Here is a 20,359-nt window from a genome sequence, read left to right as displayed (position 1 = left end):
ATTATTATTATTTATTATTATTATTATTATTATTATTATTATTATTATTATTATTATTATTTATTATTAGTATTATTATTATCATTATCATCATTATTATATTATTATTATTATTATTATTATATTATTATTATTATTATTATTATTATTATTATTATTATTATAATCATTATTATATTATTATTATTATTATTATTATTATTATTATTATTATTATTATTATTATATTTTATATTATTAATATTATCATTACTATTATTATGTATCACTACCCGTTTCTATATCATTATCATCATTACTCAATATTTTCATTGTTATTTCAACAACAGCAGAATTATGAATATTAACAAAACAATTGGTGTTTACCGTATTTACACTTTAGATACTACCGCCATTTTAAATAAAAATAGCTGTATACTCCCTTTCTATTTGATCAGGTCCTGTTCAATGGAATATTTGAAGACATGCTTTATGTTCAACGAAGAGATTACAAACTGCTGCATGAATAAATCCGGGTTTTAGAGAGCATTGCAAAGAGCATTAAATCCTAATAATTTAAAAGTAAAAGTAAAATAAAATTAATTTCATAATGAAAAACAACATTTAAGAATGATTTCAACAATAAAACTTAGAAATTAGATAAATTTGGAGAGTGATATGGCGCTTTTATATACATTTTAAAGGCCCAATGAGCATCAAATTAAATCATTTATTCTCCCGGGTCAAAATGTGGAACCATATTCTTGTTCCTTCAAGTCCACATCTTCCTTTAGACATCCTTTTTGCGCATAGATTATGATAGACATCAATGCATAGAACGGGTGTTCATTCAAACCTGAGTCAAATGAATGGAAATATATCTTGCAATGATGAAAACATTTAATTAATTCAGTTTTTAAATTTAAAATCAGTTCATGAGTCGCACACTTATCTATGACTATCGGTATCAAAACATGTTAATGTCATAACTATAATTATCGGGTAATATTCATTTTGTTGGGTTTTTTTTCAGACTGCAAGCGCAATTTCTGCTCTGAAGCAGATAGACTATACTTGTCCTAAACTCCAAGGCAGAGCATCAAGGTGTACTTAATTTCGTCAGTATTCCATTGAGAAAATTAGTTTACCTGTCAAGTGGAACTGATCACTGGCAACAAGAACAAAATAAACTTAATGACCTATTTTGGCCATTTTCACAAAACTACACGTAACTGGCGCGCTCATTAAAAGATACTACTATCATGGAGGAGAAAAAGAACACCCATCCTCTTCCATGTGCTAAGGTATTGCAGAGAACCCCTTGCATTTCAAACTCGCCAGAGCTACTAACTAAGCGACAAACGTCTCTCGCACTTCTCCGAGCCCAAGACCGAGTTTCATCCTCGGAGTCGCCAGCAGGCAGCCCCATGGAGTGTGACAAACACATCAACGAAGCAATTATGAAATCAAAACCATCCCAGCCTCCTCAATCCAATGCAACGAAAACAACAATGGCTTCACAAAATATCGAGCTGGATTCAAGTGTTGCCAACACGGAATCAGCCTCTAAAGAAAGTAAGCAAGTCACGAATCAGCTTACAACAACTCCATACGACGTAAATGACAAACCACCAGGATCTACACGATCAAGCCTTTCACCCGAAAGAGGAATTCTTTCAACAAGCCTTAAAATACAACACGGTAACACAGAAGACACTGGAAAACAGTCAAGTCGTCATCGCAAAGTTTCTTTTACTGCTGATAGCTTCTCTCGACAATCCTCGACTCAAGGGGACAATAAGAGTAGATCTACCTCTGAAAGCCCTAAGAGCTTCGGGTCATGGAGTCTTGATGAAGATTGTTCGCGAGTTTCCGAGGGAGACTCGTCTCCCAGAATCGGATATTACCGCTCGGTGTCACCGACTGGATTATTTCAAAGAAGGAAAACAAAGAGAAGAGTGCTGAGACTCCAGTCTTTGGAGGAAGTTGCTCAGGGCTGCGTGTTTCTTGACGATCCAGATTTCCCGTCACAGCTGGATGCAGTTATCACTGATGGTTGTGTTGCAGATTTTGGGGTAAGTTATTTAAAATATTAGATTTGAGCATTGAGATGGTTGGTTACGTGTTTCTATGATTCCAAAAACACTTCATTTGAGGTCATCATAATTTAAATGACTTGATTCAATGATACTATTCATCAGTTGCCAATCGTTTTTATTATACCCTTATTTTACGATTAGGCATTTCGTTAAACTGTCTAGAGATAATACTAGTATTGTTTTATTGTCTTAGATTTTCTCAAATCATTCTTCACCAGCCATGCTTCTTACTTAAGCATATGCTGCAAAAAAACAAAAAAAAAAAAAACAAACAAACTGATTTTAGCTTTCATCTGTCCCAAAAGTAAATAATGAGGAATTCTTTTTGTGGAAAAACAAGGGCAACAAAGGTATGATAGAAATAGAACAAAAGAGAGAAGACTAAAGAGAAGTAGGAAGAGGACGAGGAGGAAAATAAGAAGAAGAAGAAGAAGAAAAGGAGGAGCAGAATTTAAAAGGAGGAGGCGGTGGATGAGGAGGAGAAGGAGGGGGAGGAGGAGGAGGAGGAGGAGGAGAAGTTCCAGAAAAGTAGAATAAATAGATTAACAAGAAAAGTTAGAATTAGAATATAAACATTATACTTTAATTAATGATTTGTTAACAAAAGCATTACTATTCCCGACAGCCACATTCTATCACTATAGCTTTTATAACGTAAACATTAAAGGCATGTCCTCTTTCTACTAAACCTCACCGCTCAATAGAAACATGTAAGTGGGTTTAGATTAGTACCAGTGACATTTATTGAGTTCCAGGTCCTCTAGAATTCATCACAATAGTTTCTAGCCGTCGAAAAGGAGGCTATTTTTACTACCAGCACGGACCCCACGTCATACTATCTATCTAGTTATGGCCAGGTCGATCTTCCTCATCGCCCGCTCAATCCTCGCAAATTACGGTCCCATCCATTCTCTGCAACGTCTTTATTGGTGCCTTGCTACAATCCGTGTCCTAGTCTTGTGATTGGTTTTGCTTATTTAGTTACTAGAGGGACGATTACATACTTTTTTGGGAGAGTAAAATTCTGCTCAATATATTGCACCGTTATCTGAAGCTATATCTATGACAAAACGTGGTGGTAATGAGATTCACGAACACACACACACACACACACACACATACACACACATTATATATATATATATATATATATATATATATATATATATTACACAGTATATATATATATATATATATATATATATATATATATATATATATATATATATATTTATGTATATAGAATAAATGTGTATATTTATATTGATGCTTTGCGTTTAGTTTTTTAAAAACCCACAACAATCGCCAGCCGGATATAACTTACCAACACACACAAATATGCGTAACCATAAACGTTCATAGTCTGATTGATACAATTTAGTGAGAAGTACTCAACAATGACTGTCTTAAAACAATAACAAAGGTGACGACAATGTCGTTCCTTCTATATTTAATTGAAGAGCATAGTGCTAAAAGTACTTAAGTCACAGCAAGTTAGTTGGAAAAAAAAATGGAGGTTAAAATTTGGATAAGGCTATGTAGAGTAAATAAAAAAGAAAATTGTAATATTGAGTTAGGGGACTTAGATTATGTGATCATGAAAAATCTGGTTAATTAACCGGTGTGATTATGCTTTAATTTAGCTAAAATCATGAAAATGTACTGAAGTCTTCAATTCCAAGGTGCTATTCATTAAAAAAAATTATATTATATCAAACAAGCAATGGTTGAATGGAGCACTGACCTACAACGGACAGTACCACAAAACTACTCGAGATATTGAATTGGAATAGTTTATTGCACATGAAGCATCCTTCATCAAACTTATCTCTTCAGCGCTCGTGTAGTTAGATGTTAGCAGGCGGCGTTTGGGGGCAGTGGATGCAAGGAAAACAGCTATTTAGGAAAATCTGACATCTGATTTTATTGGGCAGAAGAACATAATAGATTGCGCATTTTTGCAGACGACGCTCAATTTGAAATCGAGTCATGGGATCACATGTTGTTTGTTTAAAAGCAACCAAAGGAATCAGAGAAATTCATCCAGGCATTTATGAATAGTGGATATGGAAATATTTTTGTTAGGGGAGTTATCATTCGGAAAAAGATAACAACGTTTATACGTGTAAATATTATTAGACGATCACAAGCAGAAAAATACGGATAATATATAATTAATCGTACTTTTTACTATTTCTTAGTACTAAATCATTACTGACCTGAGTATTTCTCCAAAAAGTCCCTGCTGGCTCCATCCCATTTAGCGCTTTTGTTTTGTCTCATGAAATACGTACTGAAACAGCATCGGGCAACCACAAATCTAGCTCTTAGAAAACCGAAGACATATAAAAGAATCTCACAATGTCTATTACTACGCCAAAAGGACTTAGTGATCACAACATCAGTGACACCCGCAAAAAAACGACAACAGTAACATACCAAATGCCAATTTTATTTGATAGATCATAAGTTTTAAAGCATCGAAAATCGTGAGATTTTCTTTTCAATGAAAGAAGAAAGGACACAAGTCAACTATCGGTGGTGTAGATTTACTCTCAGAAAAAAGTCAAAAAATCGATTACAACTCGGCAAGCTTGTCAGGTTCCCCAGAATCTCAATCATAGGACACCATCGTGTTAGTCAAATAAGATCTAAAACAATTCAGCGGTTATTCCCCTTATATTAGTAGACGTGTCGGTTTACTGTGATAACATTTGGTTGAATCGTGGGACAATATTGATTGGGATTAGAACATACTACGTTGTAGTGGATAAAAATTATATCACGCCTTTTAGGCTAATTCTTTAAAATTCATTACACATATCATGTGCTTTGAGCTGTGCCATAAGAAAAGCGTTGTAATATAAATAAATTTCAGATTATTATATAAATACTATTGTATTTTAAAACTCTCATTTTATCGGATTCAAAACCAGAAAACTTAAAGGTTAACTTACCACATGCTGAAGCTTTTTGCAGAAAAGGATTTCAATTTTTATGTTAGAAATACCTTTTCCTATTTACTGACACATTTGTTTAGATATTCCGTCAACTTTAAAGAAGAAAGCAACCAAATTAATTCTAGCTCGTGAACAGAAGTCATAGGCCCTGTATTAGGATTCAAAACTATTTGTATAAAACAATACGAAACAAAGCAGAAGAAGACTAATTACTAGAAAAAATACCCTGAAGGTATGAGGTTTGAACACCAGTGGAGGAATGTTATTTTTTTCACTGGTTCATACACACCTTTTCACACTTTTATCTTATATCAGTGCCTGCTCCCTAATAAGTCACTTAAACATACATACATATATATTATTTTTTTTCTCTAAAATTGTATTGATATCTTTCATTCTTTTAAGGTGACTAACGTTTGCTTTTGGATTTGGGGGAGGGAAGAAGTGGGGGGGGGGGGGGGGGGTTGGAATAATCTAGCAGGAAGAAAAGGTTTCAGTGAAAAGATGCATGTACTAGTTGAAATGCTCTAAAGATAACATTTTAAAAATCAAAAGTGATTGGAACGATAAAATGTAACAAATTAGAAACTAACCGGAAGTTTGTGAAAGGGGGGGGGGGGAGTCCGACTGACTTGATGATTATTTGATGATAAAGAAAAGAAAAACCATATATTATAAAAAAAAGCAATATACAAGGAAAAACAAAACAAAACAAGGGCACAAGCAAAAATTCAGCCGTTGCAGTTAGCGCTAAAAACACCATGTGCTGTAAAATGTGACCCAACGCTTCAAAACGGTGACGTAAGGTGACTTGTAAATCAAAAAGTGTTTTTGCTCTATCGCTCTTTAAACAACTCTAATATTTCTCCTAAAATAAAAGACAAATAAACTTATCCTAGGTCTTGATAATGGTATTCTTGGTGAATACTTAATTCAATCTTTCAACATCCAAATGAGTCGACATGACACCGGTTTGATTCAAGTGTCTTTATGAACAGATTGTTATCGTGTTTTCATGGCACCGTTTTCAAAACAATTGGAAACATGAACACCACTCAAACTATACTTAAGTACTATGAAAAAATATGTATTAAAATTTTGGTCAAAAAACATCCTTCAAAAACCAATCAATAAAAACTGGCCATCATCTTGTCAAAAACATTCAAACGTGGTAAGTACGTAACTCGATAAGACCCAGGTTATGAAGCTTTTGACAAGATCAGAGTCGTTTTAACCAATCGATATTGGAAGGACGAGTTTTATGGCCAAAGTTTTATATATGCGTTTTCCAGAGCACGAAAGCAAATAAATAAAATAAAAAGGATATAAAAAAAGCTAAACAGGCTGTGAAAATATTCCCATTGATTTGTTATTGACTCCAGTGGCAAAAATGACATGGAATTGTAATTACATTCGCTGCCTTATTTTAGCCGCTATTAATTGGATCTGACAGCTTTCACGCACTCTGGTTGAATGTTCTCTCTTTCTCTCTCCCTCTCTCTCTCTCTCTCTCTCTCTCTCTCTCTCTCTCTCTCTCTCTATCTATCTATCTATCTATCTATCTCTCTCTCTCTATCTCTCTCTCACTCTCTCTCTCTCTTATTTCTCTCTCCCTGTCGACTTTCTTCCTCACTATCCCTGCCACCTCTCTTCACCTCCACTTCTCTCTGTCCTACATTTCAATCCATCCATCTATCACTCTATCTATTTATCTATCTCCATACATATGTATATATATATATATTTATATATATATATATATATATATAATATATATATATATATATAATAATAATAATAATGCACATTTATATAGCGCTCATTCTCGTGTAAAACACAAGCTCTGGGCACTTTACAATATAAATATCAATTTTAAGTGAAAAAATAAAAAAATAAAATAATAACAACAATAACAATTCATAGCCAAATCAAGGATTCATATAGAGTCAAGAAAAACAAATACAGTAAAAATGTGTCTTGAGATTCTTTTTAAAAGTAGGTAAAGACTTGCACTCCCTCAGACCACGTGGTAGTTCATTCCAAATCTTGGGGCCGAAACAAGCAAACGATCTATCACCAAATTTTTTTCTTGATCTTTTTTCCGAAATTTTCGTTTGGTCATTACATGATCTTAAAGTGTAATTTTCAAATTTACACATGACCACGTGATCTGTGAGATATGCCGGTGCTATACCAGCCAAACACTTATAAACAAGACACGCTGCTTTGTAATATGTGCGCTTTTCAATGGGCAACCAGTGGAGAGAGGCCAACAAAGGGGTTGCATGATCAAATTTTTTTTTGCCAAAAACTAATCTTGCTGCACTGTTTTGCAGTAGTTGCAATTGTTTAATAGAAGCCTGAGGCAAGTTGACAAGCAGCGAGTTACAATAGTCTAGTTTCGAAAAAATGAGGGAAACAACCAATGTTTTACATGTTCCAATTGCAATATACTGACGGATCGAACTGATTTTCTTCAATTGAAAGTATAAAGATTTACAGAGAGCAGAAATGTGAGCTGACATTTTCATTTCTGAATCAAAATAGACACCCAAATTTTTCACAGTCTTTGAAACTTTGATCTTTTCACCCCAATCAACACCTCAAAACCATCATTCACCTTCAACTGCCCTCTATTTCCCACAATCATCACTTCTGTTTTTGACTCATTCATTTTCAACTTGTTTGCATCCATCCACTCTTTCACATCCGTCACACATTCTTCCACACGTTTCACAATATTTTCGAGATTTTTAGTTTTATCAGTAGCATAAAGTTGCGTATCATCTGCATAGAGATGATAGCGCCGCTCATGACCAGTGATGACATTAGATAATGGAGAAGTATACAAAACAAAAAGAATTGGACCCAAAACAGAGCCTTGAGGAACACCAAAAGACAATGTATGTTGACGAGAAAGTTTATCTAAAATCATAACCTGTTGCTTTCTGCCATCTAAATAAGATTCAAACCACTGCAAGACAGTCCCAGACAAGCCAAAGGTTATATTAAGTCGTTTAATGAGAATACCGTGATCAATAGTATCAAACGCCGCCGAAAGGTCTAACAATGTCAGAAGAGAAACAGAACCTTTATCTAAAACATCAAGCAAATCACTCGCAACACAGCACAGAGCAGTTTCTGTGCTGTGGTAAGAACGATAAGCTGACTGAAATTTTTCCCATAGATTGTTTTCATGGAGATGTTGTGAAAGACGTCTGAGTACAACTTTTTCAAGGATTTTAGAAAGAAATGGCAGATTTGAGACGGGACGGTAGTTACTAAGGTCATTTACATTGAGATTTTGCTTTTTTATGAGAGGCTTTACAATTGCATGTTTATAGATATCTGGGACTTGTCCTGAGATAAGTGACTGATTTATAATATAAGTTATGCAAGGTAACAATTCAGGAAGACATAATTTCAAAATATTAGTTGGTAAAGGATCTAAATCACATGACTTCGAGGAAGATGAAAAAATTATTTTAGAAATTTCTTCTTCAGTTGTTTCTTTAAAACAAGAGAATCCCTGTGAACCCGAAAAAGGGTGGAAATTTATATCTTCATTTTGCACGAGGTCCAAATTGTTCCGAATTTTCGATATTTTTCCCGAAAAGAAATCTGAAAATGCATCCGGCTGCTTTTCTACCGGGATATTAGTGGGTAGACACATGCCCTTTTCTTCCCCTAAAAGTTCCTTTGAAACAGAGAAAAATTCCTTAGTGTCCCTCACTGATGACAGTTTTGTGTTATAATAGTTTCTTTTTGCTCTTTTGCAGGTGGTTTTATACTTATGCTTTTTTGCTATATATATCAGCCGGTCAATCTCAAGGCCCGATTTTCTCCACGATGCCTCTGCATTCCTTTTTTCCCTTTTGGCAGTTTTTTCACTCTGGTTAAACCACGGAGACGGTTTCCTGGAATTTATTATTCTAGTTGTCTTTGGCGCATGCCTGTCGATGACGTTGCGCAGTACCTCGTCTGTTTTCTGTGCTGATGGTATATCCATTCTTCCTAGTTCCTCTGACAGATTGTTTTTGAAGGAACTAATGTCTATTTTTTTGGTATCCCTAGACACTATCTTGACTTTCTTTGCTTTCTCTTTGATGCATTTGAGATATATATATATCTCCATTTTTCTATCTCTCTGTCTGTACGTCTATCTATCCATGTATTTATCTATCTGTATGGCTGTCTTTATGTCGCAAACGCTGTAAAACATTTAAAAACAAAACAAAACAATAAAACAACAAAAGGCAGGTTGGCAAATGTTTTAAAAAAAATGCTAGTCAATAAGTTAACACGCAACAAATAAATAAAAATAAATAAATAGATATAAAGAAATGAAACAAAACAAAGGTAGCACATTAAAATTTTATAACCACAAAGGCAATTATTAACCAACATGCATACTTCAAGTCAATTTGCAAATTTAGAAAATCCAGAATAACATGTTCATAGATTAAGAAATCTTATGATGTTGATAACAGTGTTGCGCTCATTGATACCTGTAATTAGTAGGGATGGGGGGTGGCAGCATTTTAGGTGTAGTAAGTTTCTAAAAGACCTGATAAACATGAAGTAGAGAAAAAAAGGAATTTGGACCCGAAACGACTCTGTAATCTACTCCTTTTGACAATTGAAGACACTGAGACATAACCCGATTCCATGAAACATTTCGATGCTCGTTATCTTAATCCACATTCAGATTGATATCTCTTCTCCTTTACAAGGGGTGATAGAGGAGGGGGAGGAAGAGGAGGAGGAGGAGGAGGAGGGAGGGAGGGAGGAGAAGGAGAAGAAGAAGAAGAAGAAGAAGAAGAAGAAGAAGAAGAAGAAGAAGAAGAAGAAGAAGAAGAAGAAGAAGAAGAAGAAGAAGAAGAAGAAGAAGAAGAAGAGAAGAAGAAGAAGAAGAAGAAGAAGAAGAAGAAGAAGAAGAAGAAGAAGAAGAAGAAGAAGAAGAAGAAGAGAAGAAGAAGAAGAAGAAGAAGAAGAAGAAGAAGAAGAAGAAGAAGAAGAAGAAGAAGAAGAAGAAGAAAGAAAGAAGAAGAAGAAGAAGAAGAAGAAGAAGAAGAAGAAGAAGAACAACAACAACAACAACAACAACAACAACAACAACAACAAAAAGAAGAAGAAAAGAAGAAGAACAAGAAGAAAAAGAGAGAGGGACGAAGATGAAGAGGAAAAGAACAAGATACATCTTGAGAATCTTCTTTCACAGAACATAATGCTAAAAATATAAATAAATAATTTGACGTGCATATTTTAATTGATAATTTATAGATAATTAAAATGAAATGAAAGAAAACCGAAAAATAGTATGAGCAAATCCTTATCTAATATTTACAAAGTCAACTAACGAACAGACACAAGCATACTTGGAGTCCATTTGCACGTTAAAAAAAAAACCCAGAAAAAAAATAGGGAACTAAAACCTGTGACATTCTATCCACTGAGCTATTGGAACCCCGTCTCATTTCTAATTGATGCCTTGGTGAATGGTGGTAGTTACCTCTTTCATTTCATTTCATTTTCAATCACGCATGGGGTGGTAGTTGTTGATGAGGAACACGATTTGACAGGATGATTTAACCAGCATTGAAATGTCATTCACCCCCCTCTGCTGTGATTGATCGATAGCCAGACAGGCCGGCAAAGACACGAAATCCCCACGTTGTATTGAAGAAATCTATTAACGGCACAGTCTGCGTGATGATGATGTCTGGTGACACAGTCCTTACGATACAAAGGGCTATTTATAAATTGTGGTTCAGTATGCAGTAAACACTCTTTACTTTCGAGTTGAAAAACAAGAATAAATAATAATAATAATAATAATAATAATAATAATAATAATAATAATAATAATAATAATAATAATAATAATAATAATAATAATAATAATAATGATAATAACAATAGGTAGACAATTTGTTTGATAGTGGCGACAGCATCTAACGATAAAGGAAAGCAGCGTGGCTCAGCGGTACAGTCTTTGTTTCGCGCCCGAAAGATATCGGGTTCGATCACCCGCCGCTGCTCTGTGTGGCCTTGAACGTCACCTCGCCCTCGCTTAATTTGCGGCGCTGCACTGCGGCTGACGCCAGGGTTTTTCCAATCTTCCCTTGGAAAAGACCCGAGAGGCAAATTTCCCTAATGGGATGAATAAAGGGAATTAAAAAAAAATTGTTTATTTTTAAAGCGGAAGGGCGTAATATTTTAAGTTGTGTTCGTTATGACTGTGATACCTTCAATCACAGGCCAAAATCACACTTTCGTAGAATGTCATCAACTGACCCATGTCCGGACAGACCTGGCGGGTAAGTCTACAAATCTCGCCAAGTTACGCCAATATACTGATACTAATATTATCAATTAATGTTAGTGGTGAACTTTTATTTCCCTCCGGGACAATAATTATAGTCTAGGGTCAGTGCTACCGTTGTTTTATTTTATATTGGAAAAGCAGCGGGGCAGTTCCTGACGATTATATTGCTTCTTCAGGTTGAATAAAGGGAGTTTATGTGTTTATTTATCAACTTATCTATCTTTTAATTTATTTTTGTTTCATTTTTCTTCGATTGTTCCATCTTTATATATACAACGTTTATGATAACGTCAATACGTAAAAGTAAAATAGTCAAGTTTAAATAAAGTAAAAAAAATGATAAACAGAACATGTACATTAAAAGATAAATTACTTAAATACTCGATATGTTCATTGACTTTCATTTAACAAACAGAAATGATTATTTAATTGGGAATTTACTTCTGTTGACATTGCATTCCGTAGTAAAATTATTCATGTCTGTGATATATAAATGCCGTTTCATTTTAGCATGTTCTTGGTCTATTTAGATCGATAATTTTCCCAACAAATACCAATTATTTTAGTTCATCAACCCAGTCAAGATCTGGTCGGCAAGTGCTGTAAAAGGCAATAAATAAAATGTCTACATATTATGATCAGTATTTTGGAATTCATTATCATATGTTTTTATACATATCCAAATTTAGCCGTGTGGAAGAAGTAGTCGTTGAAGTGGTAGTAGTAGTAGTAGTAGTAGTAGTAGTAGTAGTAGTAGTAGTAGTAGTAGTAGTAGTAGTAGTAGTAGTAGTAATAGTAGTAGTAGTAGTAGTAGTAGTAGTAGTAGTAGTAGTAATAGTAGTAGTTGTTGTTGTTGTCTTAATATTAATAGTAGTGGTAGCAGTATTTGTTGTAGTGGTAGTAGTAGCAGTAGTAGTAGTAGTAGTAGTAGTAGTAGTAGTAGTAGTAGTAGTAGTAGTAGTAGTAATAGTAGTAGTTGTTGTTGTTGTCTTAATATTAATAGTAGTGGTAGCAGTATTTGTTGTAGTGGTAGTAGTAGTAGTAGTAGTAGTAGTAGTAGTAGTAGTAGTAGTAGTAGTAGTAGTATAGTAGTAGTAGTATAGTAGTAGTAGTAATAGTAGTAGTAGTAGTAGTAGTAGTAGTAGTAGTAGTAGTAGTAGTAGTAGTAGTAGTAGTAGTAGTAGTAGTAGTAGTAGTCGTCGTCGTCGCAGTAGTAGTAGTAGTAGTAGTAGTAGTAGTAGTAGTAGTAGTAGTAGTAGTAGTAGTAGTAGTAGTAGTAGTAGTAGTAGTAGTAGTAGAAGAAGAAGTAGTAGAGGAGGAAAAGGAGAAGGAGGAGTATGAAGAAGCAAAAAAAAAAAAAAAAAAAAAAGACAGTATAGGTAAACAAATTAAGAACAATAACATCAAACAAAGAAAACCAGCCGTGCAAACAAACATGATGAATGATTTAGAAGAGTGAAAGCTTAAAGACCTATTCAGTTGTTAAAAAAAAAGGCTCGATAGCTCGTCTTTCGAATATCGGTGTATTAAAATGAGGCTGATCTTTTCAATAAAATAATTTTAAAAAAACAATTAAAAAATTTAAAAAAAAAAACAATTTTATATATACCTGGAACTTCCTTAGTCCCAGGTATGCGAATATTTTGGTTGATTTCAATTGATCATTATTAAGGACGACTTTTCTGGCAAAAATGTTGAATGTGTCTTCAGAGAACGGCAGTTATTGTTGATCCTCTCTCCCTCTCTCTCTCTCTCTCTCTCTCTCTCTCTCTCTCTCTCTCTCTCTCTCTCTCTCTCTTACGACTTTTCCTATAGAGATAGAATAGATTTTTATAAGGGAGCTTAAGCTGGTCTTACTATGGGTTAACCCTTTTATTGTGAGACTCAATTGCTTTCAAGCAGAATCCATTTAAGCGTGCTCAAAATGCTTTACTAGGGGTCCCTAGCCAAAAAAAAAAAAACACTTGATATTTTTTTTAACGTGACAGGAAGCCTATAAGCCGATATTAGAAACTTTTGGTTTCGACAGAGACAATTATGCTGACGGTGAGATACCCATTTACACCTCATTACAGTGAGTGAATAAATTTTTAAGAAGTCGTTGCTAAGAGCGGGGTTCTAACAGGGTCATAAAGGGTAGTTTGATAGTTTATCAAGTGGCGAGTGTCATAGGACAAGACCACAAAACCGCTTTATTGCTTTCTCTCTGGAACGGCGATATTTATCCACTATAGATAGTATGCGCTTGGCCAAGAAGCTCATAACATTGCCATCCTGATGTATAACGGACCAACACACAAAACTGTGTGTAACCATGAACTTTTATAGTGTGATTGATACAGTTTAGTGAGAATCACTCACAAACGCGGATGGCAAAATACAATAACAAAGGCTTGAGTGATGTCATCTTCGAACTATCTTTTCGTGGATAGCTCGGACGGTAAAGTCACGATCTCCACGGCCAGGCAGATTTGTCGTACCAGTAAGGTCGCGGGTTCGAGCGTGGCCTTCGTAACGTTATGACCTGACACTGACCAGAAAATGACGTCAAAATGCCAGTCCTTTTGGATTTCAGTGTCAGGCTATAACATAACGATGGCTACGGTTCGAGCCGTAGCCATCGTTTACTTATAGATAGTTCGAAGATGACGTCACTCAAGCCTTTGTTGTTATATTTTGCCATCCGAGTTTGTGAGTTATTCTCCCTGAACTGTATTAACCAGACTATAAAAGTTCACGGTTACACATAGTTTTGTGTGTTGGTCCGTTATACTTCCGGATGGCAATGTTATGAGCAGCTTAGCCAAGCGCATACTATCTATAGATAGAACGAAGATGACGTCACTCAAGTCTTTGTTACTGTTTTTTGCCATCCGCGTTTATGAAATTGACGTCACTCGAGCCTTTGTTATCCGCGTTTATGAGTAATTCTCACTAAACTGTATTGACCAGACTATAAAAGTTCATGGTTACACATAGTTCTGTGTGTTGGTACGTTATACTTCCGGATGGCAATGTTGTGAACTTCTTAGCCAAGCGCATACTATCTGTAGCTTGACACTGACCAGAAAATGACGTCAAAATGCCAGTCTTTGGCCACAAAAGAAAACAAATCGTCAGTTGTATTCAATAGTTCAACCAATGGGACAACTTGTTTCCATGAGCACTACTAACTCACTAGGCGGAGCAAAAACCAAATAATGACGTCAAAATGCCAGTCTTTTTGGGTTTCAGTGTCAGGCTATAACTTAACGATGGCGACGTTCGAGCCCCCATCGCCGCTGCGAAGCTTTTATTCTCTGTTGTCTTCTTGCATGTTCCTACTCACTTCATTTCTTGTTAATAATAGGAAATCATTTCAACGTGTTTTATTTATTTTTGCCAATCTACCGTAAAATCGAATCCCGAATAGAAAGGTTAAATACATAATGAAGACCACGACGCATGGCTCGATGCATTGCTTTCCTGCTTTTTCTTTCTTTTTTATTTTTCTCTCTTTTAGCGCTTTGCATGTCATGTCAGCATGCAATCACGGAGACCAGAGTTAGTAAAACAATGCTGCGCCTCATTAAGTTGTAGAGGGCAATCAGGTGATCAAAAACGGCCATGATTTATTGCAGTAAGCCGAAGGAGAGAAAAGCTTCTGGTGTGAAGTAAATTGTGGAAATGAACTGAAGCAGAATGTCGATACTTTGCTTTAAGGCAAATAATCACCAGTTCAGTTCTGCCCGCCAGATCAATGGCACCAACATAAATTATATAGATAGTTCGAAGTTGACGTCACTCAGGTCTTTGTTATTGTCTTTTGCCATCCGCGCTTATGAGTAATTCTCAGTAAACTATATTAACCAGACTTTAGACGATCATGGTTCACAGAGTTTTGTGTGTTGGTCCGTTATACTTCCGGATGGAAATGTTGTCAGCTTCTTAGCCAAGTGCATACTATCTATAGATAGTTCGAAGATGACGTCACTCAGCTCTTTGTTATTGTTTTTTGCCATCCGCGTTTACGAGTAATGCGCACTGAACTGTATTAACCTGACTATAAACGTTCATGGATACACACAGTTTTGTGTGTTGGCCCGTTATACTTACGGATGGCAATGTTGTGAGCTTCTTAGCCAAGTGCATACTATCTATACAACCTTAAACGTTAGAAGATAGTATGCGCTTGGCTAAGGAGATCACAACATTGCCATCCGGAAGTATAACGGACCAACACACAAAACTATGTGTAACCATGATCGTTTATAGTTAGGTTAATACAATTTACAGAGAATTACTTATAAACGCGGATGGCAAAAAACAATAACAAAGACCTGAGTGACGTCAACTTCGAACTGTAGTTGACGTAAGTCAGGTTTTTGTTATTGCTTTTTGACATCCACGTTTATGAGTAATTCTCACTAAACTGTATGAACCAGACTATAGATAGAACGAAGATGACGCCACTCATGCCTTTGTTATTGTTATTACACATGTTACACAGATGTTTGTGTGTTGGTTCGTTACACTTCCGGATGGTAATGTTGTGAGCTTTTTAGACAAGGGCATACTATCTATAGCCAATAAGAAGTTGACGTCACTCAGGTCTTTGTTATTGTTTTTTGCCATCCATGTTTATGAGTAATTCTCACTGCACTGTATTACCGAGACTATAGATTCTGAGCACTTGGCTAAGAAACTCACAACAGTGCCATCCGGAAAAATAATGGACCAACACACCTTTGCGTTTATAATCTGGTTAATAGATAGAATGCGGTTGGCCAAGGAGTTCACAACATTGCCATCCGGAAGTATAACGGACCAACACACAAACTCTGTGTAACCATGAACTTTTATAGTCTGGTTAATACAGTTTAGTGAGAACAACAAAATGTAAAGATGGCAAAAACAATAACAAAGGCCTGAGTGACGTCATCTGCATACTATCTATACATTTGAGTAAGAATTACTCGTAAACATGGATGGCAACCCCCCCCCCCCCACCCCCCCCCCCCCCAAAAAAAATAAAAAAAAATAAAAAAATAAAAAGAACAAACACATTATGCGGCGATTTGTCTTTGCATTGACGAGTGCATGCAACACAGTATCTCACATTATACTGGGATTTGTCATTGTATCATGATGCATGCTTTACCGTATCTCGGCTTTTGATGTATCTATATTATTTTTCATGCACTGAATGACAAATGTAAGAACGTACCTGAAATGCAAGGTAAATCAATAATAATATAAGTCTGGGCTAAGGGCTAAGACTATGATGCTTCCGTCTGCTGTGCAATGATAAAACCCCGTATAGATAGTATGCGCTTGGCTACGAAGCTCATAACATTGCCATCCGGAAGTATAACGGACCAACACACAACACTCTGTGTAACCATGAACTTTTATAGCCTGGTTAATACAGTTTAGTGAGAACTACTCATAAACGCGGATGGCAAAAAAAAAAAAACAATAACAAAGGCTTGAGTGACGTCATCTTCATTCTATCTATAGATAGTTCGAAGTTGACGTCACTCGGGTCTTTGTTATTTTAAATTTTTTTTGCCATCCGCATTTATGAGTAGTTCTCACTAAACCGTGTTAACCAGACTATACAGTTTTGTGTGCTGGTCTGTTATACTTCCGGATGGCAATGTTATCAGCTTCTTAGCCAAGCGCATACTATCTATAGTCGCTTAACTCGAAGACGTTCAACAGTCGGAACGTCACTTCCCTCTTAATGACGCATGGTAACTTAGTAACTGGCTCTAAACTATCGGAACTATGGCGGACGCCCTTATGAAATACTTCTCTGAGGAGCATAAAAGCGTATCCAGATTGAAAAAAAACCCCATTATAAATCTGATCATGTTTTGACTTTTACACATTCTGATCACAAGACATATGAAAAATTCTAGCCAGCATGAAGAATAAGAAGTACAGATTTTCTTTGTTTAGAAACACGATGGCCGCTGTTGCTGGGCGATGTGACATCTGACTATTGAATCCAATTCACAGGAGAGCTAAAATTCATGTTTACTTTTCACAGTAAGCATCAAGCGAATCGATACAAATAGAGTGGTCTTTAATTATTCTACCGCTCTAAATCAATAAAAATGAAAAAAAAGAAGATCAGGACCCTTTTAAAAAGTTGAAATAACTGTTATACGAGGGTTTAACACTACAAAAACGGGTTAAGTATTTAAATTGAATTCCAGGGAGCAGGGGGGGGGGGGGGGCGGAAGGGAGAAAATACAGGAATTGGGTGTAATGAAAAGATAGGTCAGCAAAGGTTCGGTTAGTTTCACTCCTTTGTTGATTCCTAATTTTCCAAAACAAGCTCTGGTAACTCAGTAGATATACGAAACATAAATTTTTATATAGTGAAATAATATGCACTAAACGTGCTCAAAGCGCTTTACAAGGGGTCATTAGCCAACAGGATTAGACATGACGCCTGTTTGGCAATGTTACAGTCTATTCTGACAGAGTCAACGCTGTTAACGGCCTGGTAATAATTTTATATCTGAGTACGATGGGAGAATGTGAGTAAAGAGTCTTTTCCAAGGACTCAACTATGCGCTACTCAGAGCGGGACTCGAACCAAGGTCCCTCCGATCCGAAGGCGAGTGCTATATCACTAGACCACAAATCCGCACAATAGATTAAATACTTAAATCATATTATAAAGCTCTCTCTATATCTCTCACAGCCGTCCCATTTTTTATAAAGACTTATCGGGGCCTGGATTTACCCTATCTCTGACGTGAATATTTATAACACAATAATTGTGACCAGTCGTCCAAAAGTGGTATTATGTCGGGGTGGCTCTGATTTCAAAAACTTAATCTGAAGTTTAACTCATCCATTTTTAGCTGAAATGAATGAATTCTATGAGAGGAACAAATGTTGTGTCCTAACTTCAAATGCTTCAAATCTCCTAATCTTTCTGATAATGCTGCCATGAAGCAAAGAAAAAGAAAGCAACAACCTAAAATGCAAACAAACAAAAAAACAACAAAAAAACAAACAAAAAACAAAACAAAACAAACGTAAAAACAACCCCATAAAAAATAACCAAACGATAGAAACAGAAAGCAAAAACAAAAAGCAAAAACAAACCAAAGCAAAACAAATCAACAAACAAACAATCTAACAAAAAGCCCAACGAAAAAAAAAAATAAATAAATAAATAAAAGCACAAAAAAAAAACAACAACAAAAAAAAACAAAAAACCAAAAGAAAGTTTAATTTTCTCTATTTTATCGATTCCGATATAAAACGGCGAGTCCCAAATATATAAGAATCCTCTCCAGAAATTAGAGCTCATGTAAATCTGCATCTTTCGTGAGAATCCTGTATTCAATTCAGCACATCGGTCTCGACTCTATACTTTGTCAAAGTAAGTATAGCGTTAAACAAAGTGATTTAAAATATATTTGAAGTGCCTCTGGACAGCAGATGTGAATTTGTTGCTTTTTATTTCCTTTTTCTTTTTTGATTTTGTCTTTTTTTTCCTCTGTTTTTGTTTTCATGTTTTTTTCTTATTTCCGTTTCCTTTTGTCTTAAGTGAAGGAATTGTATCAGCGCCTTAAGGCTAAGTCTATTGTTTCTCCTATTCAAGTACAATGTGATAAGAAAGATTGATATAATAGAATAAGGATCATATGAATCTTGGATAGGATCTTCACTGATCCTAATACATTTTTAAAGAAATAACGAATAAAACTTAAAATTGAATGGCGGATTTAAGAATCTTGATAAATACACATGTATTAGCTCTCTGATGATTTTTACGAAATCTTAATCTGATAAGGCGGTCACGTTTACAGTTTACAGAGGCCTCGCTTAACACAAAAAGGGTCCGAAACGGCCCGCGTACAGTCGAGATTTTTTTCTGACTCCCCTGTCCACCCAGCAGTTATTGAGGTTGCTGGATCTGGTAGATTTGACGGAAAGTACTAGCGCCCTGTTTGAAGGGTAGCAAGCAATTGGTGTTGTACGATTCACGCTATAGAAACTTGGATAAACTCCGGCTCCGTGGGGCTTATTGCTTTGAATGACTACCTTAATCTGCTAATCATGTTTTCGTTGATATTACTGAAATAAATTTTGAACCTAAGGAGGTTTGCTGATATTTGTTATATCACATGCTCATACAATCACACACACACACACACACACACACACACACACACATATATATATATATATATATATATATATATGTATGTGTGTGTGTATGTATGTGTGTGGGGGGGGGGAGGTTATGTATCTGACTGAGGGGAGTTAGCTGGAACCACGTAGCGTGCTCGACAAATTCTTGGAGCGAACATTCCTCTCAGACACCTCAAATCAACCTCTCTGATGACTCTAGGACTCTGAACGAAACAATGTTGTAGGAGAATATGTTAAACAAACGAGATGAGAACAAGTAATTAATATATTATGTATATATTTACTTTTTTCCAGTATGAAAACTATCGCTGTGACATCAGCGAGCTCTTCCAATGGTCTCTTCACCTCCACACTACTGGAGACAAACAGTAACTAGTGTAGACTGAAGCCACCATAAGCTTGACTGACATTCCAATCTTCATTTTTCATTGGTTTTGAGCTGAAATGAAGAACAACAAATATTGCACACTAGCTATTGAGTTTGCCCAGTAATCATTGAATACAGAATTATGATTGTCTATGGCAATCTCAATAAAATTGTGTGATTGCAATATGTCCTCATTGCCCAGATTTCACATTTTTTATATTATGTCTTATGTCCGGCTATAGATAGAATGAAGATGACGTCACTCGGATCTTTGTTATTGTTTTTTTGCCATCCACGTTTTTGAGTAATTCTCACTTAACTGCATTATGCAGACTATAAAAGATGATGGTTACACAGAATTGTTGTGTGTTGGTCCATTATACTTCCGGATGGCAATGTTGTGAATTCTTAGCCAAGCGCATACTATCTATATTGTCAAGTGGTATGACACTCGCTTTCGAAT

The 20,359-nt window shown here is 35.6% G+C and overlaps 1 protein-coding gene across 1 annotated transcript in view; it reads left to right on the top strand.

Moving 5' to 3' along the window:
- Positions 1-20,090, top strand: part of LOC144965329 (uncharacterized) — a 123,061-nt gene extending 102,971 nt beyond the window's left edge. Inside the window, exons 2-3 of the mRNA XM_078900568.1 lie at positions 1,013-2,054; positions 19,824-20,090. Of these exons, the coding sequence (XP_078756694.1) occupies positions 1,242-2,054; positions 19,824-19,901 (891 nt within the window). The 5' untranslated portion in view covers positions 1,013-1,241 and the 3' untranslated portion in view covers positions 19,902-20,090. The remainder of the gene's footprint in view (positions 1-1,012; positions 2,055-19,823) is intronic.
- Positions 20,091-20,359: the final 269 nt, after the last annotated feature.

The sequence above is a fragment of the Berghia stephanieae genome, chromosome 1 (assembly GCF_034508935.2).
Source record: "Berghia stephanieae isolate SIO BIC M18660-M18661 chromosome 1, UCSD_Bste_1.3, whole genome shotgun sequence".
NCBI classification, from domain to species: domain Eukaryota; kingdom Metazoa; phylum Mollusca; class Gastropoda; order Nudibranchia; family Aeolidiidae; genus Berghia; species Berghia stephanieae.
Note: the sequence above shows the minus strand (reverse complement) of the source record. Positions and strands in the feature narration are given on the sequence as shown.